Below are 17,627 nucleotides of genomic sequence, written 5' to 3' on the forward strand. Positions count from 1 at the left end.
CCCTGCCCTACGGTAATTGGCCCTGCGGGGTCGGCTTTACCTTGTTTTCCACAGGCAGGGACGATCCGGATCCGCGTCCGTGGCAGGAGCACGCCGGTCCACAGGCTGTCGGCAGCGCGAGGGCGGCAGCAGAGGAGGCTGTGAAATCGGAGCCGCTGCAGCTCAAAAACGCGCAGCAGCTGCGAGGCTGCCAGGAGGCACGCCACCGCACCCGGAGAAGGGGAGACAAGATGGCCGTGGACCGGAAATCCCACCCGCTGACAGGCACGGGATTGGCCGGTGTGTCTTGTGTGCCTGCCAATGATTGTACAGAGGCGGGACCAAGGAATGCCAGTCTCGTGCCTGGAAGAGACCTGATTGGGCCAGAGGGAGTGGCCCACAGGAGGCAGATGACGAGTGCAGCTGATGGACAGGTAAGCCCACCGACGTCGGTCTCCCTGTTTTCGCCAGTGGCTCTGCGCGAGCGAAGGAGTCCCTTCGGCCCGCAGAGTCACCTTTTTTGCAGGTGCTTCGTGCTCTCGCTGTCGAGCTGGGGAAGCTGAAGGGGAAGGCGGTCGCGTCATCGGAGACGCCGTGTGATACGGAGGAACGGCGTGACGCTGGAGACTTTGGCCGGGAGAGTACGGCGAGGAAGGTGAGTCTTGCCCTCCCCGTACAGCATGAGGCAGAATTCGCCGAAAATGGCCGTGACTGTAATAAGAGTGACCGGCGACGAGTATGCAATTCTCCAACAGCGAACGCGACGGTGCAGACTGCCTGCGGAGCGAGGAGAACGAAATCGCACGGGTTGGCAGGACAGGAGCTGATGAGTGCCCTGGGTCCTAGCGCCCTGCTCTCCAAGCCTGCAGCAGTCTCCTGTCGCTCTGCAGGGACGCAGACGGGGCTGGATTTGAGCTTTCACCATGCTCAGACCCAGACCGTCAGAGAGGAGAAGGAGGAATCGAGGGGTGAATGCCGGTTCCTCCGATAGGATGGGACGTGTCGCTGGGTGCGCGCGTCCAGTGAAGGGCCGTCCTCTGCAGAGGCAAACCCCTGTGCGGGTGGAGGAGCCACCTGTGTGAGCAGTCCCGCCAAGGACAACTGAACGGGCATGGAACCTGCGGCGGAGGAGCTGAACGGGCAAGTTGCGGGCTGTCGGTGGGATGCTCGGGGCGGGTGTGTCCAGGCAGTGCTTCTGGCCCTCCCTTTTGTCTTTTTGCAGGACCGAGGCCCTGACGAGCATGAGGACCGGCGCCGTTGGAAACCTGCCCTCCTGGAACGGGCTGCTCCACGTGAGGACTCTCCATCGGAGAGCGGATGGTGCCCTGTCTGGCGGGGACTGTGGAGGCGAGAGCGACAGAGACCAGAGGGGTGCGGCGGCCGCGGAGGGGGTGCTGAAATGGTGTGTCCCAGGGTGCCGTGATAGACTCTGGGTACGTAGTAGGACCCACTCCGGGGACGTGCTGCCCTCTCGGGATGTGCCGCTCGACCGACATGTCTTTGCTGGCAGTGGGGCACTGTGGCATCCAGCTGGGGGTGGAGCCTAGCCGGGATGCCCAGGAGGACCGGAGGAGGGCTTGTACCTCCTCCAGACTGCGGGGGCAACCGCCCTGGTTGTATTGGGGGCCACAGGTAGAGGGCTTGGAAGCCCAACCCTGTAGGGGCCCATGGCCAACGCCAGGCGGCACCCCAGTGCCTGAAGAAACCTGGAGCCCAGCACTTCCGCCACACCAGGAAGTGCTGGGGGGAAGAAGACAGGGACACCCGGAGGGCTTCCGGTCGCGCAGCCGCCACTTCCGCCACACTGGGGTGTGTCTGCGGAGGAATGCCGGAAAGCAGCTGGAGCCCATCCGGGTTCCTATATAAGGGGTCGCCTCCCTTCATTCAGTAGCGGAAGTCGGGTGGAAGAAGGACGGACTGGAGAAAGGCATTCAGACTGTGAGGCCTGGACTTTGGGGGATCGGTGCTGGAGGCACTGGGGGGTGCACGTAACGTAAATATTGTAAATAAAAGTGTGTTGGGTAAAGAAATGATGTCCGTCTGTCTGTGTCCGGGCCATGTTCCACTCTTCCTGGCGAAACCCTCCCCATTTATCTGGGTTTGGGTCCGGCACGAAGAAATACAGTAGACTGGTTTGTGCATCCCCTGGTTGCATCATAAAAGCAACAATCATGATCATGTTGTGCATAATTCACGGTGGATAAATAATAAATGGGAAAAATAAACATGGAAATGTTTCCAAATGAGCTCCAAACAATACATTCTACAAAATGATAATGTGAATTATGACATATCCCTCCCCCTAAGGTGCACACTTACGATGAGACCATCAGATTTAAAATGGAACTGATGAGGTTATTAGCAAGCAATTTTAAGGTGGGATATATGAAAGGAAGAATGCGTTCTCAGATGGAAAGGAAAGACTGGTTTATATATGAATGGAGTCACTCGCCAGAGAATGCTATGTGGTCCAATGAACCTTGGACCCAACTTTCGAGGCGGAAATTTTAGATGGATGTTACGGTGCACAAGTCACACCTTCTGTCCTAGCTGTAATACGGGATGAAGATGCCTCCATATGTCCACAAAGGATTTAGAGACCGGATTAGCCTGCAAAAACCACGTCCTTTAAGTGATGAGACAGACTCTCTAAGTTTATTGCGTGTGGCGAAAGGACCAAGAGATGATAAACACGAACCGGACTCATTGTCAGTGCCAGGCAAGGCCAAAACCAGGCAATGAAAAATATATCGAACAACCAAAGCACTGGGGCTGAGTCAGAGGCAGACGATCGATCGAAACTGAAATGAACCTACCACTTCACCAACTTAGAATTGGAACTAACACTACAGATTGTTTTGATTTTTTATCCAACTGAAGGATAATTTCAATATGCGCAATACCTTATGTACATCAGAACTTCCAGTTTTATCACAAGAACAACAATTATGGTCACGTTACCCAAATTTGTGCCGTGTAAATAATTAATGAGAAAAAATAAAAATAAATGCTAATCGTTCTCAAATGAGTTCCAAACTGCGAAAAATAATATGTGCTATGACAGGATGGCTGCAGTTGTTGATCTTGTCACCTGAGAATGTCCGATTGCATGACTGGAAATTGCAGAGCATGACAAATTACATGAATCTGTGACTACCTTGGTTTCCCATTTCCAAAATATTATCCTGACAGCCAGTAATGGGCTGCCTGACAGAGCCGCTGCTGTACGAATGCTTTTCAGGTATGGAGAGTTCAGTCTCGGCCATTCTTTTCTTGTCTTTTCATTCTGCTGTGGTACATAAAACATGAGACATTTACACAGTTGAGACTGTCTTATGGTTGTGACGTCCAAAACCTTTGCACTCCTTTGTTTCTGAACTTATGTGTATTGTAATTCCAGGTGAGCACTCATTGGTTGTCATCTCACACGTGTACACAGAGCCCGACCCAAAGACAACTTAAGACTTGGGGTGAGTTACAGGCTTGTTGGACTGAGTTTCTGGGGATGTCAGACTCAAAGGCCCCCTGACTTGCTAGGATTACGTAAATGAAATCTGCGACTCAAACTTCACTGGAAAAATCGTGTGGTGTAATGGAGGCTTGAGAGTTGCCAGCCCACTTACCCTGGATAGCATCATCTCTGAGAGTCCCTTCTCTGGACTCTAAGTTGACTGATTCGCTTATCTCAATTTGGGGCTAAGTTATTATGACAGATGTGAAGTGAGATTTTTCAGGTAAGGTAAACAGAGGTTTTAAAGTAACGTAACTTTGGGAAGAAAGTTTTGAGGTCAGGTAGATCTACTCATTAATTACTGAGACGTGTCACATGTGAATTAGCACGTGAGTATGAATTTTACTGGACTTTGTACAGTATATGGGACAGTAAAGAATCCTAAGAGCCACTGATGTGTTCATTGCATTGCCAGATTCTGTCAAAGGCAAAGGAAGTCTGAGCATTTTTATGTAGGAAGACATGGAAGAATATGAAAATACTGACCTGTTCAAAGCCATCCAACATCTACAAAATAACATAACCCTCAAATGATGTGTAAGGAAGGGAAGTCTCTCTGAGAATGCACAGATGTTTTCAAGTGTTCATTGTATTAACAACAATCTTGACCAGAAACAAAAGGCAACACACCCCAAGTGGGCTACTCCACATCTCAGTGGAATAAACAGTGCAAAATATATTGCTGTGTGTCAAAGAAATTACTCATTAACAAGTACTTTATCAAAGGAAATGGACATTAGCAGACGCTTCCCCTCATTCAGCTCTTTCTAATATCATCTGTTCAAATGAATTGTTTAAGTGTTTATGTTCTTCTCTTAACAACATAGCAACTGCTTCTGACTTGTTTGCAAAATGTTTTGCTTGGGAATCTCAAGTCAGCCTAAGCAGATTTGGGGATGTGGGAGTCAAACCAACAGTCCCAACAGTCCCAACAATCCCAATTGACTGTCCACTGTCTTTTGAGTGCCTGGCTCTTAAACTAATAACGGAAACAGGTCCTGTCTCACTCATTGTTCTTTATCGTCCCCCAAAATACAATGCATCCTTCTTATCTGATCTGATTGAACTTTTAACCCACCTAAGCTCTTACTCTCAGAGAATTATCCTTCTTGGTGATTTCAACATCCATATTGACATTACTACATCTAAACTGAGAAATGAATTCCTATCCTTACTGGACTGTTTTGACTTGACACAACATGTTGATTTTCCCACCCACTCTGGTGGTCATATATTGGATCTGATCTGCACTTCTGGACTATCTGTTGCCAATATTTACAGCACTGATTTGGGACTCTCTGACCATAAAGCAGTATTTTTTACTGTCTCACTGCCTTTACCTCCTCTTACCTGTAAACGACAAATTTCTTACAGAAACCTTAAAAATATCTGTCCCTCTATCCTTTCTGGATCCATTTCTGATCTTTTACTGTCTGCACCTATTCCGTCAACACTAGATAATCTCGTTGACCACTATAACTCAGCCCTTCATTCAGCATTAGATAAAACAGCTCCTTTAAAACATAAAGAGGTTTTCTTTAAACGTTCAGCTCCTTGGTATAACTCAGAATTGCGATCTATGAAAGCAGCTGGCCGACGCCTTGAGAGAATGTCACGTAAGACTGGCCTCACTGTGCACATCCAGGCTTTCTCTGACCACCAAAGAGCTTACAGAGAAGCACTAACTGCTGCTAAGAACACCCACTATGGCAGAATAATAGAAAGTGGCCACGATAACCCAAGGGTTTTGTTTTCTGTAGTTAATAAACTACTCGGCATCTGGCCCAACTACCTCTTCTACTGAAGTCTGTGAGGATTTCCTCCACTTTTCCGTAACAAAATTAAAGATCTAAATAATTCAACTAGGGTTTATATCTCTCCCTGTTTTCCCACTCCATCCAGCTCCTTCTCTAAGTTCTCACCAGTCACATCTGTTTGTTAATGACCTGCTTTGTAAGATGAGGCCACTACTTGTGTACTGGACCCCATCCCCAGCACACTACTTAAATCCTGCCTTCATGCCATAATCCCGACTGTTACAACAATAATAAACTCATCCCTTGACACTGGCTCTGTGCCGCTCACTTTTAAAATCGCTTCTGTAACCCCAATGTTAAAAAAGTCTGGTCTTGATGCTGACAATCTTAACAATTTCCGCCCTATTTCCCACTTACCTTTCCTGTCAAAAGCTCTTGAGCGTGTTGTAGCTTCCCAGCTCACCAATTACTTAACTCTAATAATTTGATGGAATCCTTTCAGTCTGGTTTCAGGGTGCAGCACAGCTGTGAAACTGCTCTGCTACGGGTAACCAATGATTTGCTTATGGCAGCAGACTCTGGACAAACCAGCATATTAATTCTGTTAGACCTCAGTGCAGCATTTGACACTGTCAGACATGATATTCTACTGTCAGAATGGAGAACATGCTGGGTATCTCTGGCACTGCCCTCCAGTGGTTCAAGTCCTATCTGACTGATAGGCAAGAGTTTGTTAGTCTTGGCAACAGCAGATCCAGCTCGGCGCCAGTCACACAAGGAGTTCCTCAGGGCTCTGTCCTGGCCCTCTTCTCTTCTGTATTTATATGCTTCCCTTGGCCATATTATTCGTAGCTATGGACTGGGCTATCATTTTATGCAGATGATACTCAACTCTACTTCAATGTTAAAAGTGGAACTTCATCAGAGCTTTCTCAGCTCACAACCTGCCTTAGTGAAATTAAAACCTGGATGGAGCAGAACTCTTTAAAATTAAACTGCAACAAAACTGAACTCCTGCAAATTGGGACTAAAATGCAACTTAATAAAATGAGCTCCTTCCCAGTCCATCTTGGTGGTGATCTCATCAGACCTGCCTCCACTGCAAAGAATCTTGGTGTCATTTTTGATTCCTCCCTTTCTTACTCCACCACATAAATCACATTAAGAAACTTTCTTACTTTCACCTCCGTAACATATCCGTGTTCGCTCCTTCCTTCCTTTTCTAATGCTGAGAAACTTGTCCATGCTTTTATCACATCCCGCATAGATTATTGTAACTCGCTGCTGGCAGGTGCCCTTCTAATCTTATATCACAGCTCCAGCTTATTCAAAACTCAGCTGCAAGAGTCCTTACTCGAACCAGCAGCAGCGAGCACATCACACCCATCCTGCTCCGTCTTCACTGGCTCCCTGTGTCTTACAGAATCGAATATAAAATCCTACTAATAACCTACAAAGCCTTAAATAACCTCGCCAAACTACATCAGTGACCTTCTCCATCACTATGTGCCTGCCCGTCCACTAAGGTCCTCTGATTCTGGCAATCTTGTTGTGCCCCCCACTAATCTTCACTCCATGGGTGACAGGGCCTTCAGCTGTATAGCGACTCTGGAATGACCTACAAATTAATCAGGTCAGCTGACTCCATGAATTCTTTTAAAAACAACTTAAAACTCATCTGTTCAGGAAGGCTTTTAGCTCTATTTGACTTCATTCCCCTTCTCTCAGTTTACCTCTCTGTCAAGATGCTCATGTAACCTGTGTGTGTGTGTGTGCAGACCATCAATTCTGTTGTCTGTTAGGCTTTCTCTGAGTTTACTGTCTTAATCTTCTTATTTATTAATTTGCTTTGTACTATGCTATATACTGTATACCCTGCCGTTCTTTCTTATGTTCTGTAAGTGCCTTGAGCATGGGAAAGGCGCTATATAAATAAAATGTATTATTATTTTTTTTTTATTATAGGGGGAGAACGGTAAAAACACCAGACACGACCAAACCGCTTAATCCACAGGACTTGCACAAGGTGACAGAACCTCTTCAGACTACACGGGGCACAAGGCAGAAAACAGCCCTGGAGGGGACGCCACGTCATGTCAAGGCCCCCTGACATTCAATCTGACACTAATTTGGGAGCACAAGTTAGATTAACCAACTTTCAGGATGTGGGAGGAAACCCAAACAAGCAAAGGGAGAATAGTCTACTCCATTCTATTCTATTAAACCATAATATATCAGAGCATTCTGAGGCCCATTGAATTCAGTTGAGGATACCAGTGTGGCAAAACTGGCTGCACTTGGCACAAGGCAATTCTGTTATATTCTGCATTAGGCTCTTTGAGCAGGGTGAAACATGATATATAAAAGAATTATGAATTAGTATTATTGTGTTATATTATATTATACTAGACATTAAGCTCATTACAGTAACGGGCGCTAGAACAGTAGTGCATAAACATTATAAGGAACAGTCTATATTAAATGGCAAGGGACCTTGTATGTGGCTGTAATATGCATCACTGTATTGTGTGCCTTTAATTTTCTCTCTCAGTAATACTGGTTTGTATTTCCGTAAAATGCCTGTAATTTTCTCTGACAGTAATACAGTGGAACCTCGGTTCACAACCATAATTCGTTCCAAATCTCTGGTCGAAACCCGATTTTGTCATAAACAGAAGTAATTTTCCCCATAGGATGGTATGTAAATACAAATAATCCATTCCAGACCATACCAACTGTATGTAAATATATATTTTTTTACATTTTTAAGCACAAATATAGTTAATTACACCATAGAATGCACAGCGTAATAGTAAACTAAATGCAAAAAGATTGAATAACACTGAGAAAACCTTGAACAACAGAGAAAACTAACCCTGCAAGAGTTTGTGCTGTAGCGCTACGAACCGCTCGCTAAAAACACTTGTTTTTAATGAGTTTTAAGCACAGGGAAAAAAATAAACATTTGAAAAATCTGTAATTTAACAAACAACCAAGAAAGGTAATATTGCAACAATGCACGCACGCGCCTGTGTGTGTATGTCTGTCTCTCGCGTGCCTGTGTGTGTGTGTGTCTCTCTCTCACCCACGCACCTGTGTGTGTGTGTATGTCTGGCTCTCGCGCGCCTGTGTGTGTGTATGTCTGTCTCTCGCGCGCCTGTGTGTATGTCTGTCTCTCGCGCGCCTGTGTGTGTGTGTGTCTCTCTTTCGCGCGCCTGTGTGTGTGTATGTCTCTCTTTCGCGTGCCTGTGTGTGTGTGTGTCTCTCTTTCGCGCGCCTGTGTGTGTGTGTGTGTGTGTCTCTCTCTCGCCCACGCACCTGTGTGTGTATGTCTGTCTCTGACGCGCCTGTGTGTGTGTCTCTCTTTCTCTCTCTCTCTCTGCACAGGGAGAGACTGAACACGTGCAGCCTCCCGCGCATGCACACTTCACCAGAAGACACACACACACGGGCACCTAGACGCACACAGGGGTTTTATTAAAGAGGATTACACCACTCCATAGCATATCATATCATCCATCCATCCATTTTCTAACCCGCTGAATCCAAACACAGGGTCACGGGGGTCTGCTGGAGCCAATCCCAGCTAACACAGGGCACATCATAACATTTTCAAACCCATTTAATATGATTGAGAGTTACAACATGGCAGAGTGCATGGAAGAGCCTTTTTGAACTGCATGGGACAAAAGGCAGGAAACAGTGTGGCAGAGGGCGTCAGGTCATTTCAAAGCCCGCCAACGCACAATACGATAAGCATAAGTGCTAACTGGGGAGCCCAAGTCCACCAAACCAGCTTTAGGAGTGTGAAAGAAGAAAATGAGAGCATCCAGAAGAAAACCCAGAAGGACATGGGGAGAATATCCTGTTCTATACTATTATACGTTTTTTTGTTCACAACATTCTATTCTATTTTATCCTGTTCTACAGGCTTGTATCCTACAGCATTCTATTCTGTTCTAGAGAATTTTATTATTCAGTATTCTATTCTAGTCTATTCTATTTCACAATATCATACGTGATTCTTTCCTATTCTTTTCCACAGTATTTTATTCTGCAACATTCTATTCTAAAGTTTTTTATATTATTCCATATTATACCATAAAATATCGTTCCATTCTGACTCCCATTTAATTCAATTGAGGGTTACAGTGTGGCAGAGCCAATTCTGGTTGCACTGGGCACAAGGCAGGAAAAGCTCAGGAAAGGGGGCCAGTTTATGTCAAAGCCCACTCGCACACAATCCCACACTCACACTCATACAGTGACTGCTTATTTGGAATCACAATGAACACAAAGAATGTTTAATTCTATTCTATTCTATTTTACAACAGAAAAGAATTCTGTTCTGTTAATTTAAATATTACAATCACATCCTAATCTGCTCAGTTCCATGTTATATTACGCCATATTATACCACAGCCTACTATCCAATTGCACATCATACCATTTTCTGACCTGTTTAATCCCTTTGAGTGTCTCAGAGTGTCAGAGCCTATTGTGCCTGCGCTGGGCACAAAGCGTGAAGCAACCCCGTTTGGGGCATCATTCTCCCTTTGGGCCCTGTCAAGTAGTCGGAGCCAATCTGCAATTGCCAGTCAGGCTAACCTGCACATCTTTAGAGGTGTTGTTACCCATAGTGAAATGCACACAAACATAAGGAGAACATACAAAACAGCAAATGGATAATGTCTGCGTGTAGGAACTAAACCCAGAACACTGGATCTGTGAGCTAGCAGTGCTAACTACGGTGCCACCCAGGAATGGCACAATATAATATAAAATGTACTTTAAGAGAAAATATGTCTACCCTTTACAGCTGGGCTCCACCAATCTGCAGGCATTTTAAAATAAAAAAAAAGCCACCACACAGGACAGAAAACAAAAGGGCGCAGATTTTTCACTTCCATTACCACTCACTGACAGAGTGTGACAACATGGGTGGAGGGCTGCTGTTTGTTCAGCTGTGTGCTAACATCTTGTGGTAACTCTGGACTTCTCTCGTGAAGATTTTATTATTGGAGGCATATCTGATCTAATTATTCCAGTAATTGGATATATTTTTAGTATCCGAATTCTGCCAAGCAGCACAACATGAAATAGTAACATTAAGCAACACACTGGAGGCCAGTCCAACAGTCCATTATGGTCACAGGAATGGAGATCATTAAATGGCTGCATGGGTGGACAGTCCAGTCCCCCTCAGCCGTGGCACCTTGTCATCGCAGTCCCCTTTTTCTGGTCACCAGCTACAGCTCATTACATTTGTTGTGAATGTGAATCATACCTTGAGATTTTGATTTGAAGTTTCATCTCCAGTTTCACTGACCCTGCAGCTCAGACAAGTCCACAGATCGTCCTCACCATAACTTCTCCACTCACTTTTAAAAAAGGCCCTCAGCTCCATAAACGTCGGCACGGTGAGAGACCAAAGCACATTTGTACTTATCGCGGCCCATTCGATCTGCATGTTGATGTTCTCCTAGTCTAATAAGTGACAGTGTTTGGCCAGTGTCACCTTGCTAATAATGTCACTGCAGAGACTGTGAGACTCTGCTGAGGGAAGAAGGGCTGTGCCTGTTACTACTAACATGAAGAGGAAGAAAAGGAGAAGATGGAGTGTCAGACCTATTGACCAAAAGCAGTGAAGGAAGGGCGAGTGGGATATTCTCATGACTGGGGAGGCCTATATAGGATGACGCATGCTTTTCTATGTCTTCCACATAGTTAGAAACATTTCCTTGCATGGCGGTTTGTCTCCAATGCTAGAGCCATTTTCGCCATGTGGTCCTCCGCATCAACTAAAATCTACGCTTTAGCTATGAGTAAGCAAGTGAGCAGCTAACGGACTGAATGGTCTCCTCTTGTTTCTAAAAGTTGGTACACGGGCACACTGTAGCAGAGGCACCCTTAGGGGTGTGCGGGGGCCTAGGGTTGACCAACCCCACGCAGGGCTGGTTATGTCAAACGCTGTTACCGGTGTGTGTGGACTGTATAAATTTGCGTGCGACTTTAATAAAAATAATGTTAACATACACTGGATTTTCTCATTACAGTATTCAGCTAAATAACAAAATAACATGCGGACTTTTTCAAAATATAATGATATAATCTATTAAAAAAGTGCGCCTCGAGCTCTTCCACTGATGGCGTTGACAGCAATACGGCTAAACCAGTAATAAAACGTTGCTGTGCATTCCACGACCAAACACTTCCCGCACTGTTTCATCTCGGCCTACTGAAGTAAACTGAACCAAAGACTCCACCAAGAAATGATGGTGGGCTCTCCGGACACGAAGGAGTCATAAGCGACAAGCCATCAGTTGTTCCCAAGTCAAAACAGAAGCCAACCCAGCGACTAATGGGCTGTAACTATTTTAGGAAGGGATTATACTTGTGACCCTTTTCGGGTGATGAAGGTGGATGTTGGAATGTTTTCAAAGACGTACATGTACAGAATTTCACTGTGAAGATTTTAAAAGGGTTCCCCTTAGAAACATATCAAATATATGTATACTGGAGAATATAACGTGACAAATCCACTCAAACAGGACACGCGGACCTCAAAAGTGAGGCCCTATTCAGCACTGGGCCCCACTTGCCAACCCCAGATGCCGCTCTTGTACTGTAGTAATCCCCCAAGGAATATTGTCTTTTTGCATGACCTTTGGGGGTCAGAGTGCAGGGTCAGCCATTGTAAAGCACCCCGGAGTAATTTTCAGGTTAAGGGCCCAACAGAGTAGGTTCTTAGGTTTATGGGCCAAACCCTATAATGCAGGGGTGACCAACTCCAGTCCTGGTGGGCCGCAGTGGCTGCAGGTTTTCATTCTAACCATCTTCTTAAGTAGTGAGCCATTTTTTGCAGCTGATTCACTTGTTTTGCCTTTGTTTTAATTGACGTGACGCAGACCCCTTAGTCATTTCTTTTTCCTTAATGAGCAGCCAAACAATAATAAGACACAAAAGCCAGCTCACCTGAAAATAAAGAAAGGTGAAGGTCTCGGTCATGTTGGTCTGCTCAGGTCATCAAAATATCTTGATGGTGATCTTAGAGAAAACAAAAAATCAACAGAACGAGAGCAGAAACAAATTCTGATATTCAATAACGCCTTTAATTAACAGCAAGAATGAAAAAACTGGTTGGAGTGAAACTGGCTGGAGTTTGATGTTCCAATTTAACTGGTCATTCGTTGGCTCGTCTCACATCTCATTTCTGTTTGGCTGCCATTTAATAAGGAAACGGATCAATTCAGTGGACTGAATCCTTAAAAACAGGGCTATTAAAAGGAAGGGAAAAGGAGTTAATTGGCAGTGAAAACTGATCACTGATTAGGAAAAGGGTTAGAATGAAAACCTGCAGCCCACCAGGCCCCTGCAATAATGGAAATGCGGGTCCAGGAAATGGCTGGACGGGTGTAATTAGAACATCTGAACAATTGAGGGTTGTTATGATGTATAAAATCTACTAATTATTCTCTATACTTTAATTATTATATTTTGTTCAATCCCAACAAGATGAATTCAGATGTAGGACACTTGTAGAGGCATTACAATAAAAAAGGCATATCCTCTTCCTTTACACCTCACTTTTATAAGAGTTGTTTACAGCATTGTGCTAAAATGGTTTTACAGCCTGGGAAAGGAAGACTGAGTCGATACCTCAGGATATTGATTACTTTGTGGATGGACATCTGGGACAACAATTTGGTTGACAGTCTGGGAAAAGATAGAGGAAAGAGTCTGAGCAAGATTCATCCATCATATCGACAGCCAATCATCTGTTGTGAAACCACGGCATGAAACTTTATAATAAATATGCCTCATTTGAAAGCAATGTCAGAAGAGAAGCAGTGACGATGGAAGAGCGACATCAGAGAAGAAAACAAAGACACGTATGACCAGTTTTCATCCGATCGTCAGTTAACAGCATTTTAACGAACATCGATTGCTAAATCAAACACCGCCCTGGGACATTTATCCTTGTCATCTCTACTTTTTTTCATAAGCTTTTTCTAAAGACTATATATATATATATCCAGACTTTTCTATCAGCCTTATTTTCTATTATTCTTTGTTCCAGTGGTATTATTATTATTCCTGTATTAAATACCATGCTGCTTTTAACTTTCTGTGCTTTGTCTTAATGTCTATAGAGTGATCGAAATAATAAGTTAGATTGCTTTGAGCACTTGGTGCAGCTGGAGATTTGCCATACGCTTTGTGCTGCGAGGTTTATTAAGGCTGAGGGTGAGAGCTCCACCCAATAGTAGGGAAGAAGATGTCAAGTAAGGCATTCTTGGCTGATAAATGGCCGATAGTCAAGAGTGCTGAAGCTTTGCATGTTTAAATGTATTCTTGTAGACCAAAAGTAATATTTAGGTCTGAGATATCATTAAAACATCATATGTTGTATGTGTCGATAATAAGTAAGCCTCTTGAAGTGCTGAGAGAGTGACAGGTTGTGTTATTCCTAACGCACTTGTGTGGTTTAAAGTGCTAGAGGTTGGTCAGTGTGTGCGTGTCATTCATGGGGCACTGTTGTGGTTAGGGTCTGTGTGTATGCGTATAGCTATGTATGTGTGTTGTGACGGTCGGCTGGGGGGTGTACCCAGCCGGGACGCCTGGAAGGACCGGGAAAGGGACTATGCCTCCCCTGGACCACGAGAGGGCAGTCGCCCTGGTTTGTATGGAGGCCACGGGAACTGAGCATGGAAGCTCAACCCTGTAGGGGGCCATGGCCATCGCCAGGGGGCACCCAGAGGATTGAGGAGTCCTGGACGTCAGCACTACCACCACACCCAGAAGTGCTGCCAAAAGGATTACCAGGGTACTTCCGGGTACTCATGTGGCACTTCCGCCACACCAAGAAGTGCCACAGGAAGATCGTCAGAGGGAACCTGCAGCACGTCTGTGTTGGGTAATAAAGAGGCCACCTTCCTCCAGTCACTAGCCGGAGTCGGGAGGAAGAGGATAAAGCTCGGGAAGGAGGAACAGAGGCAGCAGAAGGAAGGGAGACCCATTGGAAGGTCCGGACTTAAGGGTGATTGGTGCAGTGGCACTATGTGTTGTGCCAGACTGTTTTGTGGACTTTTATGTAAATAAACTTGTGTTTGTTGGACTTATCGGTGTCTGCCTGTCTGTGTCCGGGCTGAACTTTCATATAATATAATCCGATAACGGACTTGATGAGTACCCTTACCCTTGAGAAAACAGGTAAAGAGTAAGTAGAGGGAAATACTATGATAATACAGGGGTGGACAGGCCCTTCAGACCCACAAGCTCAGCCCTCCACTATTGTTCCCCAATATGATGAACGCCACATAAAGCTCTACACAAAAGCACTGAGTGTAACAGGACCATACATGGAAGTGCAATGAAAGGACTGCTTTATCAACCGCCGGTTGACAAAGCAAAAAAGCAGGTCATTGTTATTCATCATTGTCCACTCTGCCAGCCAGCGGGGGTCTAAGTGCTTTCGTAGGGATGCCAGTGTTTCAGGTACTTTTGGCGCTCACTGAGGGCTATTTTAGACCAGCAATGGTGTTTAAATATAAACTCAGACGACACGTGGAAGTAACGCAGCAGGGTCGGATTCCCAGTTGAACAGCAGATTCCCTTTTTTGCAGATGGATCAGTGAGGGTCCCGTGCCGCGGCCGCGTGCTTCTCTTCCACTTCCAGAGCTGTGAATTTTTTCGGTTTACTACAATTCTCTTGGTGAAAACCTTAAAAAAAAAAAGATTTCCTCTCTGACCTAATGCTTCTGAGAAAATGAATGCCACATGCGGAAAGAAGGGGGGATAAAAAAAAAAGGAAAGGATGTTTAAAAGCAGCGTGTGAGTGTGTGTGCCGCCCTGTCTGGCTGAGACTCTTTGTCGAAACAGGAAAGCCAGCGGAAAGCTCCATCGACTCCTGACGGCGCGGAGTGTAATCCAGGATATACGGGGTCCCAGTGATTAAGTACTTCGAGAGGAGGAAGAAGAAGAAGGCTTCACTTGGGCTCCGCTTTTCCTTTCCACCAACAAAGCTAAGGACTTGTTTTGTTAAGTGCTTGAATTTCTTTTTTGTGTTCGTGTGTGTGTGTTGGGTTTTCGTCATATAAACTTTCACCTCGATGGCCAGGATGACCCTGAGGTCAGCGAATCAGAGGGGCTCGCAGCCTTTTTAACGCCAGCACATTTTGCAGCATTGCTCATCGAATCATACAGTCAGAGGATGAAGAAGCCTGCTGCTGGAATTTTAATCGCCCTCCAGCTGGCTCTGCTGGCAGCAGGGCAGCAGCAGAGGAAGATGTTCTGCTTCGTGGACAGCTGCTACAGCGTTCACGAAGAAGCCACGGACTTTCCGACGGCGAGAGCCGCCTGCGACGCCTATGGAGGCCACCTCATGACCATGAGGTACATGCCGGCCGACTTCTTGAGGTCGCTCTCTGGCGAGGTCCAGAAGAGGAGCTTCTGGATTGGACTTTATCTGCCCAAGGGTCGCTGCGTGGATGATTTGAAGAAGCTGAGGGGCTTTCAGTGGGTAACTGGGGGCGAAAGCACCGAGTTTTCAAACTGGAAGGAGACCCCTTTCACGTGTGAGGAGAGCTGCGTCTCGGTTTCTGAAGAAGTGCGGTGGCAGCAGAGGTCATGTCTGGCAAAGGCGGACGGATTCTGGTGTGAGTACAACTACAGTCGTGCCTGCAATCCTCAGGTGCTGCAAAATGCCTCCTTCCAATACGCTGTGGAGCCAACCAAAGAACTTATGGCAGTGCCCCTCGGGACCGTAGGTTTGTTGAGCACGGGGTATAAATATTATTGTGCCAACAGGAGCAATGGTAATGCCGAATGGCTACAAGCTCCCTGGAGCTGCCAACACGAATTGGGAGGATGCAGCCACGGCTGTGAAATGGAGGGCAGCCAACCTAAGTGCATCTGCCCTGAAGGACAACTGCTACATGAGAACAGAGTCACGTGTGAGATACCCGACCCATGCCGGGGCAACCCGTGTGAACACATCTGTGTCCCTGAGTGGGACAGCTACAGCTGCCTGTGCCGAGAGGGTTACACACTGGACAAGGGTGGCTCAAAATGCAGGGATGTGGATGAGTGTAAAAAAGGGCAAGTGTGCCACCCCAGTCAGGTGTGTACTAACACCCCGGGCAGCTACCAATGCGTCTGCCGGACTGGTTTTGAACTGGTGGATGGCAAGTGTGAAGACGTCGATGAGTGCTCCTCGGCGCCTTGTGAGCAGGAATGCCAGAATACAGCGGGCGGGTACCAGTGCTCTTGTTTTGAGGGTCACGCTCAAAACGCAAAAGGAGATTGCGTCGTCTACTGCAACTCGAGCCAATGTCCACCAGAATGTGACCCCAACTTCCCGGACTCTTGTACCTGTCCGAATGGATACATAATAGACGATATGAATGGTTCTTATGTATGCCTTGACATCCAAGAGTGTGATAGCCCTACATACTGTGACCAGCTGTGTAATAACACCTATGGAAGCTACATATGTTCATGCTATGACGGATTCCAACTCCACAGTGACGGCTTTAACTGTTTCCCGATTGACGACGAAGGCTCCGGGTTCACGACATTACCGACTGTATTCACAGTCACTGCCACTCCGACGGCCAACGTCACAATGGAAAAAGTTATACTGCCATCTGTCCTCCTTGGGATCATAGCTTGTGTCCTCATGGTGACCGTATTGGTGACCTTGCTGGTCATCTACATTGTTAAGCGAAAAAGAAAGCAGCACGCGTCATTATACAGCAAAGATGACTCTTAACGAGTAGCCGCGTGTGCCGCCATGGCTGCTTCCAATCTGACATTTGACAACTGCAGTCCAGCTGCAAAGAAAAGTAACTGTGCGAGCTGAAAGAAAAGAAGCAATAAAACATTCCGCTGCAAATGTGGAGCCTGACGTTGTCCAGTGCATGTAACACTAAGAATGGCTTATAAATCCTCTTTTTTTTACTTCTGTAGACTGCAGTGTAAGTTTATTACATTTTCATTATTTTTTTAAATGTCTTTTTATGTGGCTGCAATGTTTATTTAATTACAGGGAGCATCATGGGTAATATCCTACAACCCGACTCTAGCTAAGTGGGTTTGGAAAGCAGATGGATGGATTATGTGTGATCAAGCAAAGACCCACTGGCTTCAAAAAAAGGGCTGGGGTACGAGTTGGTGACCCTGTTTATGTGGTGAACTGAATAAGAAATACACGAGAGGGTGCAAAAATGTATCGGCATGCTATTCAGAAAGGAACAAAGTTGCTGAGGGGGCAGATCTGTCTACCTCTGGTGTTGGTCATTTACTAACCCAATTAATCCCGACCGGGGTTTCTAGGGGGCTGCTGGTGCCTATCCCAACATGCATAGGGCAGAAAGCAG

At 46.0% G+C, this 17,627-nt stretch overlaps 1 protein-coding gene across 1 annotated transcript; it reads left to right on the top strand.

Moving 5' to 3' along the window:
* Window positions 1-14,887: 14,887 nt before the first annotated feature.
* LOC120516551 (thrombomodulin-like) lies at window positions 14,888-17,262 on the top strand. Its single transcript, XM_039738301.1, has one exon. It carries the CDS (start codon window positions 15,461-15,463, stop codon window positions 17,018-17,020), a length of 1,560 nt encoding a protein of 519 aa, XP_039594235.1. The 5' UTR covers window positions 14,888-15,460; the 3' UTR covers window positions 17,021-17,262.
* The last annotated feature ends 365 nt before the right edge of the window (window positions 17,263-17,627 follow it).

Source organism: Polypterus senegalus, chromosome 16 (genome assembly GCF_016835505.1).
Source record: "Polypterus senegalus isolate Bchr_013 chromosome 16, ASM1683550v1, whole genome shotgun sequence".
NCBI classification, from domain to species: domain Eukaryota; kingdom Metazoa; phylum Chordata; class Cladistia; order Polypteriformes; family Polypteridae; genus Polypterus; species Polypterus senegalus.

Excerpts from the sequence above, each read along its gene's own strand:
- LOC120516551 (XM_039738301.1), top strand. The coding sequence starts at position 15,461 with ATGAAGAAGCCTGCTGCTGGAATTTTAATCGCCCTCCAGCTGGCTCTG.